The sequence below is a fragment of the Hippoglossus hippoglossus genome, chromosome 13 (genome assembly GCF_009819705.1).
Source record: "Hippoglossus hippoglossus isolate fHipHip1 chromosome 13, fHipHip1.pri, whole genome shotgun sequence".
Lineage (NCBI taxonomy): Eukaryota > Metazoa > Chordata > Actinopteri > Pleuronectiformes > Pleuronectidae > Hippoglossus > Hippoglossus hippoglossus.
This window is the reverse complement of record NC_047163.1, coordinates 20255819-20268575: the sequence shown is the minus strand read 5'-3', so window position 1 is coordinate 20268575 and position 12757 is coordinate 20255819. Positions and strand designations below refer to the sequence as shown.

At 40.2% G+C, this 12757-nt stretch overlaps 1 protein-coding gene across 12 annotated transcripts in view; it reads left to right on the top strand.

The window, feature by feature from the left end:
• The window catches only part of myo18ab (myosin XVIIIAb), a 126182-nt gene that overhangs the window by 64460 nt on the left and 48965 nt on the right, over positions 1 to 12757 (top strand). For all 12 annotated transcript variants that reach the window (XM_034604268.1, XM_034604267.1, XM_034604265.1 and 9 more), the window contains 2 exons: positions 3738 to 3803; positions 8259 to 8387. In XM_034604268.1, the coding sequence (XP_034460159.1) occupies positions 3738 to 3803; positions 8259 to 8387 (195 nt within the window). The remainder of the gene's footprint in view (positions 1 to 3737; positions 3804 to 8258; positions 8388 to 12757) is intronic.

Genomic DNA, 12757 nt, shown 5'->3' with positions numbered 1-12757 from the left:
CCCTGGTCAGAGCCTGAAAGAAGTTCAATGTTTATTTTTAAATGAGCAGGTACTAGTACAGGTTTTTTACTGTTTGTTACAAACAGCGGACTAAAGGGGTGTGATGCTTCAATCTCAAAGGGTTGGAGATGGATGAGATATCCTTAAAGCCTCATTCTAATCCTTACATAGAAATGCTTTCTGAAACAAAGCTGTTTGAAAACAAAGAATTTGTCCACACAGTTTGAGGAAAACAGAATATTTCTCAATGGTTATCAGCTATTTGTTAATGGTAGTTTCGAATAATCACTAAATATTGTGTCATCGACTGGGCCTATTCCTTTAACATGCTGCAGAGTCATGAATACAATTTGTTTTTAAAGAAGTCATTAAGTGTGTGAAACATAATGAGCTTCAGTTATGACAGTTTTATTGTTGAGGTTAATGATGAATCTATGGAAATGGAACTAAATTGATAATTGTCAGTTGAATTAAATTTCCCGAAAGATCTTAAAAATCAGCAGCACTGTATCCTTGCAATAATGAGCAAGTTATTCTCATCAAACCGAAAGAGGCTCAGCTGTTTTCTTTATTCTTTATTTATTTCACACCAAGATCAGCTTTACCTAACTTATAAAAATGATGTTATCCATGGCTGTCGAGGGGCTCTGTCAAGAAAGACCCTGATGACATTGTCAGAGTCTCAATCTAAATACAATATTTAAAGGAAAACCTGCGTGACAAACCGAAAGTGAGAAGTTTGATAGTTGGCTGTTAAGCATGCAGGAAGGGTCTGATAAAGGCATGCAAGTGAGCTGCATTGTTGGGGAGTAAGGTCAGAATACGGTTCCCTCTGCTGTGCCAGTGTTGATCACTCCAAATTTCTGCAGGTGTAAGTGCCTCCTAAAATAAAATAAAATCTCAAACCTATTTACTTATCAAAACTAGAGTGGAGCACAAACCCCTTCCAGTCCCATTAAATTGAATCAAGCTGCACTCATAGACATCAGTTCCCTAAATGTGCCTGATTTTCTTTCATCTAGATCTATTCATTATTCCCAAAGAAAATGTTGAAAGACACCCAATGTCGCAATGTTAAAGAAAGCAACAAAAACAATCCTGGCCCCATACCACATATTTCCACCAGTTGTTTGTGTAGTCTTGCTTACAAAATAAGCTCGGTGGGGGTAATAATTGGTTGAATATTGAAGCTATAACATCTGGATATTCAGTATATCACTTTTAGTCCTCCACGTTGGAATCCCTCGGTGTGAACAGAATCACTTCATTTCACCTCTCCTCCTGCTCTCCTCTCTCCACCGTCCTCATCCTGCTCCAAGTGCGCTCTTGTGTGTAATTAATTATGATTGTGCAGGCTGGCAGCATACGGCTACTGTACTGATTAATTACCAGCACCGGGAAGAGCTCTTTCTTTCCCACTCTCTCGCTCTCTCTCTCCCTCTCTCTCCCTCTCTCTCTCCCTCTCTCTCCCCCTTCTCACTCTCTCGTCTCTTTCCACGTACTTCCTTGTCTCATTATCTTCCCATTCCTTTTGTACATGCATCAGAACAGTTTAGGAACATCCCCGAGCATGTGATTAATGTCTTCTCCACATTCTGTTCAGGCAGTATATAGCAGCTTTGCACAGAGGGCGCGATTAGCTCTTATGAGTGGGAGGTGGGGGCTGGTACAGGCAAAGCATCTCCACATTAAGGCTGTGCAAGAAAATTCCTCCTCATAAATATAGAGAATGTTTTTTTTCCCTGTAAAGACAAAACTGATTGGCTGCCTATTTGTGTATGTCAGTTAAATGTGGAATATGAAAGGACTATCTACGTACTGTCAACAGAGGTGATAAAAGTGGATTAATCAGGCAGATAAGTGAAAAACAAGCTCACGGCCAATTGGTGGCAAAGAAAGAAAGTCAAGAATGAAAAGACGAGAGGGGTTGGTCTGAGACAGTGTATAATTGGAGGAACAATTTGAAAGAATTGATCTTCAGAAAAAGAGAAATGGGAAAGACAATATAAGCCGTTTGACAGCACATATTTTGAAAGGTGCAGTTGTTCCCGATAAACATTAACATTCTGTTCCAGTTATTCATTTCATTATGTACACCATTATTTACCCACTGTTACTTGTTAAGTGTCTGTGCTGTGACCTATTTTTTTTTCTCAGTATTTCTGTTGCGAACAACCCAGTTGTGTCAGTTCCTCTTAATACAGCGTGATGTAGCCCTGATATCAGCAGCCAGATTATAGAGATATCTCAATATGACCCCCAGCTTTTTGGAGATTTGTCACAACCAATTTACAGGAGACAATTAAAAACAGTGACCAAGATATTCCGACTTTTAACCATAGTATCGTTCAAACCCCAAAAAGCTGAATCCTTCATCTCCAATAATGCAACTAGAGATTGCCTTTTGTAAGATACATATTCAAACTCCATAGCCCGATTTGCGAGGAATTAAGTCTTAATATTACATCATCGTAAATAAAAGGGTGAGATTGGTTGAAGATTTTGGATCCAGAGAGTGGAAAGTGCTTCTTATGTCCTAAACATTTTTTTTCTCGTAATATTACAACTTTATTTTCATAATGTTACTTCTTTATTCTCTCCACTTAAAGGTTGTTTTCCTGTTAAGTGGCCCTAATACTACTTTGTATAAAGTTACTGACTTTTTAAGCAGATGGAGTATACTCTTAATTTCTTCTGTGACTCATTGAACCATCTCCTTCTTCATAAAATCCTACCTACTGAACCTTTTAACATGTTTCAAAGTAGGTAAACCCTTTGGACATTTATTTTTACAATCTTGAAGAGTCATCATTGATCATATGGAACCTCGTTTTGATTACTGATCCCTTGTTACTGTTGGGTGTATTTCGCTTGCAGGATTGAAATTGTGTGTCCATGCACAAGTTTTTTTTTTGACAAGGTGCGTTTACAAACTAGTTGTGATACAGAAAACAACAACAGCTTAGACTCTTTGTCCCCCAAAGAATGCTGCCTCCAGTGGTCGGTGCTCATATTCATATGAATGGACTTGAATTAGAAAAACACAATTGCTTTGTGTCACAAAATATTCAAATTTTAGTATCATGGCCACAAGACCAACTCCACATTTCAGACTTGCTACTGCTGCAAAAATAGAAATTCAACACTTTCCTCTTGTGGAATATAGTAACTAAGGGATTTGAGGCTTCATCTTTCCCTCTTTTGGCAAATAATATAAATATTGTCACTGACTACCAGATATTGAAATTCTCAGTCACTAATGCCAGTATAAGCCTCGAAAACCTCAGAGTTCAGCAGCAGCGACTGAGCAGTGTGCGGTTTGTCTTCTAAAGGTTTGGTTGACACATCGGACGAATCCTAAGAGAGAAGGGACCTGAGAAGCTTCTCTGTATGACTTGTTTTGTGCTTTCAGCTTCCTCGAGGCAGTTCGAGGGGAAGTGTGTGTGTGTGTGTGTGTGTGTGTGTGTGTGTGTGTGTGTGTGTGTGTGTGTGTGTGTGTGTGTGTGTGTGTGTGTGTGTGTGTGTGTGTGTGTGTGTGTGTGTGTGTGTGTGTGTGTGTGTGTGTGTGTGTGTGAGTGAGCTGGTGCTCAGGGAGAATGGTATTTGTTGCTATGGCACCAAGCTATCGTCCTTTGGGCAACCAGGCTATGTGATCATGCAGAAGTCCAAGGGCCCAGAACAAACCGGGCTTGTTTTTGTTTATCTGTCGACTGAATGTTTGTTTTGCTGGTTTCCAGGCAGGGCAGGAGTTGCTGGAGTCCTTGGAGCTTGAGAAGAGCAGCTACCACATGGGGCTGAGCCGGGTGAGTGGAGTCACATACACAACACATGCATCACACTGTTATACACACAAGGGCTGTTTCCACAATATCGTAACTCAAATCATGACCACACCTTCACTAACTTCAACTACAGACAGGAGCCTTTAGATGAAACAGGCAGAGATTAGATGGAGTGATTTATAATGATTTATTCCAATCATGCTTGCTGTGTTTATCTTTATGTTCCATGTTAAGATTCTATCTTTCCTTGCAGCCTTTTAATGTGAAATGATTCAGTTAATTTGACAGTAGCTTAACAACGCTCAATCAACAGCAAAGTAGAAGCAGTTGTGAAACAATAAGTGTATAAGTACAACATATAATTGAAAGCCTTCCAGTGGCTCAAAGAAAACAACATCTCACGTTCGTGGTGGGGTAGGCTTTTAATTTGAAAGCAGAGCAGGAAGCAGTGACTTAATACTGGATTACAAACTGACAACGGATAATAACAAAAGATAGCCTCAATGGTGAGTATGACACATTCATACTCAATGTCAAAACACAGAAAACATAACCTGTTGTTCTGATGTTATGACTCTCAGACAGTCGCCAGTTCATTGCAGGAAACTCTGAAAACTGACATAAAACGGAGAGTTTGAAAACTGACATAAAACGCTCCAAACTTCATATCATGTCAGCTTTGGCAGCTCATCCTGAGGAGAGAGTCTTTGGCTGTCGCGTCTTTTCCCTGTTCCCTTCAAGGAACATCTCGCCTTCAAGTCCCGTTGTCTTTTCACTCAGTGACACTCTCAGTTCCACAGATAATTAAAAAGTGTTCCTTTCACCTACCTTTCAAGCAGAAGGCGTGGCGGGTATCAAGAAATCAATGTTGTTTTGTTCCTACGCAGTGACAACTCTTCACACTTCCGTTCTCACCTTCAGTGGTCCTGGTGCGATTTGTTTTTGATCTTTCTCATTTCGTGGGCAGGGGCTGATCTTTGTGGCTCTCTGTGTCTGCGACCCCTGCCAAGCTGCAGACAGACACTGCCAAACTCCAACTCTTTGAGATTAAGGAAAAAACCCTCGGCTAATCACGAGGAAATAGACAGGCTGATGGCTGTGTTAATTAGATCTGTGAATGTCTGTGGAATAAAGAACACTGTGCGCCTTTAGCTGTCATTATGAGAAGTTTCCTGGCACGTAGGGAGTTTAACCTTGTCTATGTGCTGGTGTGGCACACTAAAATAGGTCCGCTAATTTTCCCAAGTTCAGATAAAGTTTCAAGTCAGAACTTTCTCGTTCTCTGTTGTTCATGTTAGTGATGTTTGTTGTGTTATCAGACAAACAAGATACACAGAGGTCCAACCAACCCACATAGAAGGACAATGTGTCACCAACCCACACACTGTGCTGCTTATTCTATTTGTAAAACCATAATTATACCTATGTACATTATGCAGTGTGAGAATCATTTTAATAAATTAGCTAAAAATGGATAAATACATATAGTTTATACCAAAACTAGTATAGTATAGAATTCAATAGGATGAAAACATTAAGTGTTGTTAAAATTCACACCATATAATTCAAGCTATATCCAACTAGTTATATGGTAAACCTTCAGTAAAAAAAATGCACAGCAGGATTAGTTGAGATAGTAAACATATCACATGCTACTGGTTAAGTATCATAGGTCTGTCAGAAACAGTTAAACAGCCATAAACAACTGAACCCAGTTTACGCAGCGATTGGTCAGGTGGTCAAAAGTAAGCAGCGTTTTAACTTCTCTTTCAAGAATAGTGCAGCACCGTGGATGATCTTTACAACGAATTGTCCACACCTTTGTGCTAAAATTTGCATTTGTACTCAATTTACTTTACACTGCAAAGAGAGATCAAAGGAAGAAGCTGGTTTGGTCCAGATTTTTACTTTGTAGTCAAATGTAAGGACAATTTTGTGAACTACAATTGTGAATTTCAGACACAGTGAAACCTTAGCTCCTATCCAATCTGTTGCTGCTTCAAACCCATCCCCTGCATTTTCCAGCGGTGCAACCTTTGACAAAAAGAGGCAAATTCTGTTATTTCATAGTGCAAACAAAGCTTTATTTGTCATGCTCCTTAATCTTAGTACCTAGCTTGGACTCAAGGTATGACTACAACAGGTGTAGCAATGAGCTCAGAAGCTTCATGTTGAAGCAGCAGTTACAGTTTTCGGGAAAACATCCAGAGGAATACATGACATTGGAACAACCAACCCTTTCAGTTGTTGTTATACCTTTGTTTTATTGTCGGGGTGATTATCAGCCAACATTAAAGTGTCACCCATAACATATGAAATGTGCACCACCTCTCTCTGCCAAAATGTCCCTGTGCTTCGCTGCCAACTTGTATGTGGCTCTCTGCCTGGAATCATTTAAACCGTCCCTGCAATGACAAATGAGTCTCCAAGGAGCACAGCAGTTCAGCTCAGATGTGTCCTCTCCTCCCAGGCCAGCTTGACATCATCTGCCCACGGCAGCATTTCCCATGGGATGAGAATTTATTTCTGCTGGTGGAATCATACTGGTTGAGGAAGGGAAATAAAAGATATTAGTGTACTGTTTATAGCTTAGTCATTATACATTTTATTCAACAGAACATCTTACGCATCATTACTAGGCCAGGGTATCATTTGAAATTTTCTTTTTTCCTACAATTTAACTAAATAAATAAATTAACAGCAAATATTGTGCTTATATACAAGAATAAAACAAAATACAAATAAAAATGAATTTCAGAAGCAAATAAAATAACAAAAATCAGTGCCAGTGTTCTTAGATAGCCTAAGCTACCCTGTCCTTTTTCATTAACCATGTGAATTCCTGTTGTCCTGGACATAAATGCAATAAAACATGGAGTGGATGAGGTTCAAGATTGCTTCTCATTTAAACTTATCAAGATTTAGAATTGATACTTATTCAAAAAATCATAAACAGTAATTGCTTTATTTTGTAGTTCCTACATGGCAGCATCATCCTCCTCTCTGGAAAAACATTAATGGTAGAAATGCTCAAAGCAGAGCCAGGCTCACTTCACTTCCTGATGTTGTGTTCCTCCTCATCCAGGGTTTTTAACAGCAACATTGTTAGTGGACCACTTAACTGATTTACCAAACGCCTCAGTAATGTTAGCCACCGAGGCTATGACAGAAGTACATCTAAAAAGAATAACACTGGTGGACTCCCTGACCAGCAGAAACCCTTTTACCAACAACGTGGAAGGGGTTTTGTTGAGGTTTGCACACCTTATTTTGAACTGTTTGATAAATAGATTCAGAACCTGTAAATTCAGCTCTCAGCCTAATATAGCCCGCTATAGCCGGCTTAGGATGCGGAATATCGTTCTCTGAGGCAACATTGCAAACAACTACATGATCTGACTGATCCCATTTAATTTCCAATTTGTGCATTTGAAATACCTAATATTTGGGAGGTCTAAGTGAAAGTCTGCTTCTCAAAACACTTACAGGCTAGGTAAATATTTACTGCACAACAAATCATTTTTGTATAGAGGTGAAGTCACAAGGTCCACATGACATCTGAACAACAATCTTAATTCCAGGCCATATCCCAAGTCGTACTTCCCCCTTTGCTCTGCCAGTTTTAAAAATTAAGAGTCAGAGTAAGGAACACTCACATCCTCTGAAGGACAAAGCATCACACAAACTCTGCTTAATGAATCTAGCGCTGCCAGCTAATTCAGGGGCTGAGGAGCTGAGGTGTCTGTCTCCAGACACAAATTATGTAGAAGGGGTTGGAGGTATAATGACGTAGGTTTTTACAGGGGGCTCGGTGTCAGCCCATCTCCACATGAAATTGTTCCTCATTTGTATTCAGGAACTAGCACTGCTGCCCAAATCATCAGCAAAAGAGATGAAAGACGGCAAAACCTTTTAGACGCGACTTAAATATAAAGCGGCCTCACAAAACCTGAAAGAGGTGCTTGACACCAACCCACACAAAAGTTGTGATTTATAAAAACCAACTTGTGCCCATCTGTACTGAAACTCTGAGCCAGTCTGAGCCATGCTGAGAACATTTTAGAGATGGGGGAAATTGGCAGCATAGATGGTGAGGTGGGAAATTGTTTTAAGACAAAAAGTTGACATGAAATGTGTGGGAGTCATCATGTGAGCACGCGGCGCAGGATATAGGGCTGATCCACATGCGAACAATTCCAGGTTAAGCATGATTTTTAAAGTGAAAACACCAAAGATGGTAGTTATATAACCTGATCATTTTGGCATGGAGCTTTGGAGATGTTTTAAAATAGTCACTCTTTCAAGGATGTCAGGCAGGTTAAAAATCCTCCTAAATCCTATCAAGTTTTACATCAGTACTCAAGATGTGATGCATGGTACAGTTAAGTCTTTGTTTAGCTCAACAGAGGATGTTTTACCTTACTGACAAATGTTTTTCAGTTTCATGTTATCTGAACCTGTCTTCTCCTCCTGCAGGTCTTCTTCAGAGCAGGGATTCTATCCAAGCTAGAGGAGCAGCGGGACGTTAAGACCAGGAGGAACATCTCTCTGTTCCAGGCTGCCTGCAGGGGATACTTGGCCAGACAGGCCTTCAAGAAGAGGAAGGTAAGACTGTAGCACACAGTGGGTAGGATCCCATCAACATATCTGAAGAGTATTTCCTTTTCTGTCTTTCATTGTACATTATAGCAACCTCACTGTTACTGCATGTTAAAAATACTTTTTTGACAATTGAACCAATTTCAAACATTAGAAAAGTGTGTTATGTGGTGGTAAATGTCATGAATATTAGGGGAAACATCAGATACACAGACACACAGTACCGAACACAACCTCAATCTACACAACAAAACAAAACAATGGGCTTTATAAAGCTTGTGTTCACTGGAGTAATGTCTATTCAAAACTGTGTTTGTCATTTTTTGTGGAACTTTTGTGTGTAATTTGTGAGGCTGCCTCATAAACTATTCAAAAAATTTGAATAGCCCTTACTGGCGTTCCCCCAGCTTTCCCCACTACATAGATAAGGTAATTAACAGTATTCATTGTCTCATGATATCTCTGTAATGCTAGGAGGTAAGACAGAGTTGCAGCTGTTGTGGCATTTGGACTTAAAGTTCTTAATTAACTGTTAGGGAATACTTATCTATGAATGGCCTTAGGAAAATACCAGATAAATCTTAAGAGAGCACAAAGCTGGCAGTAGTAAAATGATTTCCTCTGAGATGAACGTCTGCTACTTCTTCATTTCCTTGTCACCTCCACCTGCCCCCAGGTTCTCCTACCAGCTTTAGAATCACATAAAATCGGAGCTTCAGATCTAAGCTCCCCAGTGATCAGCTGTCAATCTGCCACAGCAGGCCTGAATGAATGGACGGAGAGCTGCCAGTCTGCTGCTTCTCTCTAGAGGCAGTTCACCACAGTGCCTGTGTCTTCTTTACTGCATCTGTGCAGTTGTGTGCAAACGCTTGCTCACCCCTGGGCAAATTTCATACTAAGTATTCAAAGAAAAAATAATACTCCTGCAGCAGGCATACACTGGAATATTAGCATTTTTCAACTGTTAATGAACTTTTATTTCATGAACTTATGGGGGAAATCTGAAAAGAGTTGTTGCATATGCAAGAGTTTGCCCCTTCTACTCATTAAGAACTTAATTAACTCATACAGCCTTAAGTGACACATTTGGATGTGTGAGGCAGGTCAGGAACAGTCATTAAAATTTGTCAGCTGATAAAAATTCCAGAGCTGATAATTCAAACCTTGTGGAAACACACTGCAAGCCTGGACACCTCCAGGCAACTGACTGATGAAGCTAACTGATCCCTACAAAGTAGGGGGTGGCTGTAAAAAGACATGAAAGCTCTTCCAGCTTGAAATTTTCCACTGTCTGAAATGTCAAGGGGAACTGTAGAGGTCAAAACAAACCAAACAAACTTCAGTTGAATCTGCAAGTCTGCTGGGCAGAAAAGACAAAGCCCCATGTGACTGCAAAGGACCTGCAGGAGGGTGGATCTGACACAGGTGTGGTGGTGCACTTTGTTCTCAATGGAAGAATCATCAGAAGGAAACTTTACCTCAGACCTCATCGCAATTGTCAACATCTGCAAAGCAACATCTGGATAAGTCAGTGTTGGACAGATGAAGTTAAGATTGAGCTCTTAGGCCAACATTACCCAAGGTGTGTTCAGATATTAATGCCAATCAGGGTGTAAATTAAGCAACATTTGATGAAAATACAAATGTGTGTGGCACAGGAAAACATTGAACAGAAGGAAGAATGGATTCTGGATTCAAAATGCCCTGCGGTCAGCAAAGAAACTGAAAAAGGGCCGAACAATTATATAAAGTTATACTTCAGAATCCACCATGACCTAACTACAATATATACAATACTAACTACAATATGGAATACAAGCTGGAGCTTTCCAGTCCCCCCCTGACTTGATCATTACTGAAAATCTGTGGGTAGATCTTAAACATGCTGTGTGTGCAGGACAGCTGGCTCCAAAAAGGGTTTTCAAACTGTCTGCCAAAAACCACAGACTTATTAGGGCACACAACCCTTTGCTTATGCTACAATTTTTGTTAATTTGACCCAAAGTGTGACAAGAAAACATTTGCAACAACATTCTATTTAGATGAGATCTACAGAGGGGACATGTAATTACACGATCTGGCTACTTTGGCTGGGGTCATTCCCAAGCTTTGATAATGATTAGTCTACACCGCTTCTGATTCTTAGGGCCTAGCATGCACCAAGTTCATGCTATATTTTAAAGGCTCAATTATGCTACCTTTACGTTCTAAAAGAGATGCATCGGTTTCAAATGATGTAACCATCACTGCCTATGTGTCACACATTGGCATTATTGTTCAGCAACGCATCTACGCAGCGCAGAGTCGACAGTTTCTGACAACAACAAACATGGCAATAGTGGAGGAGGTTTTGATCATGTACCTCTGAAGAGTTCGTCCCTGTAGTTTGTGACCAACTCACAAAGCCTCTCCTCCATTGCTGAAATTTCTGTCGTGTCCTGCGGTCGTCTCGCTTGACGGATTGACTACACTGCCCCCGACAATTTCTGGTGGTACTGCCCTGTTTCATCTGTTTCAACTGTATCCCTAGGCTTTCAGAAGATGTACACAATTACGGACAGAATGAAGGCAGAGTACAGACAAATGGTTCAGTCCGTTACAGAATACCTATCCAACATTGAGCATAGATGTGCTTAAAGGGATAGTTCCCCGAAAAATGAAAATTCACTCATTATCCACTCACCACTATGCCGATGAAGGGGTGGGTGAAGTGTTTGAGTCCACAAAACACTTGTGGAGTCCCAATTGAGACCTCTTCTTCCGACGTAATAAAACAACGGAAAAAACATAACATGCCTCCATACTGCTCGTGCGGTGTCATCCAAGTGTCCGCGAGGCATGACATTCGTATTCGACTTGAAACCAGGTCATTTCATTTACACAGCTTCATCTGCATAATTGTGAGTGGATAATGAGTGGATTTTAATTTTTTGGTGAACTGTCCCTTTAAGAGTCCCACTCTGTTTTGCACAGCCATCTGGACTCACCAGCAGGAGTCACTAGTGCAACGACAAGGACGTAATCCCTCACTGGCTTCTGATTTAAAATCAAGGTTAGCACTTTGTGATGCAGGAAGTGGGCCTGCCTTCACTGATCCCTGGTGGTGGGCACATGCTTTTTGTCATTGTTGATGTGTTTACTAAAGACCATCGTGGTATTTCAGCTTTATTGGATGGTTCACAGTGAAATGAAAATGAGTTCAAACCCCAAGGAGAGGCATTTACATTGTAGCCAAATGAGCTTTTTGGATGCTTTACAAGTTACCCTTGTAGACGACTTTGCAATTTTCTTCTTTCTACACACTGTGTTTGTGTGCCTGTGTGTGTTAGTGTTGTTTCACCAGAGTGAACCTGACAAGTGGAAAACACAGCTGCCGTGCGCTGACTGCCTCTTAAAGATGTCAGTGGGGATCTGTTGACTTTCTTTGTGTGTGTAATTTTACAGAAGTTTTGATGTTACTTGTGGAAGTTTTCTGTTGTGAATACACAGTTCTTGTGCGTGTGTGCGTGCGTGCGTGTGTGTGTGTGTGTGTGTGCTTGCACGCATGCACACGCTTTAGGTCCCTGTCCTGCTCTCATTATCATTTCAGTTTGTTCTTTCTTTCACTGGGCTCAGGCCTGCCAACTAAAATTACTTTTCAAGGGCATTTGGGTTTCACTTAACTACTCGGTCTCCCCTGCAGGACTCAGTCTGAGCCTCATCTCTTGGGGTAAATAGTAATCTCTTGTAATTGATGTCACTTGGAATTTGGTTTATTTCTCTGTTACCACTGAAAGCAACTAGTTGCTAATGTTGTTAGAACAATATGTTTAATCTGTTAACTTATTTGAGATAAGCAAGATGACATCACTTTAACATCACATGGGTTATTTAAAGACCCTAAGAAATGGATGACAGTGTGTTAACTGATTTGGTATATGTATGTGTTTCTGGTAAATACACAAAGCTATGGAGGGAACTGGCATGGATATTATGGGCGTTTACTTGAGTATTAGGTCACATGGAGTATATCAGCCAATATTTCAAAAGTATGAGACCACATTAATATCTAACATAAATACAGAAAAAAATTATTAGATTCTGAAACATTTAAAACTGGTATTTCATGTAAAACGAAGAACTATTTAAGATTCTACAATAGCGCTTGGTCAGTCCTGGCATTTTAGGTACAATTTGGGTGATTGTCTATCTTACCTCCTTTAAATGTTCTGATTGATTTGAGTCGCAGGGCAAAGAGCACTGGGGACAGCTCTACAATGAAGCAACTGTGAAAATCATAAATTTATATTTTATCTTACTAAAATTGTGTTTGGAACTGTGGTGGGACAAATTAGACATCACTTAGATCAGATATCAGTGTCCTCTGAATTCCCCTT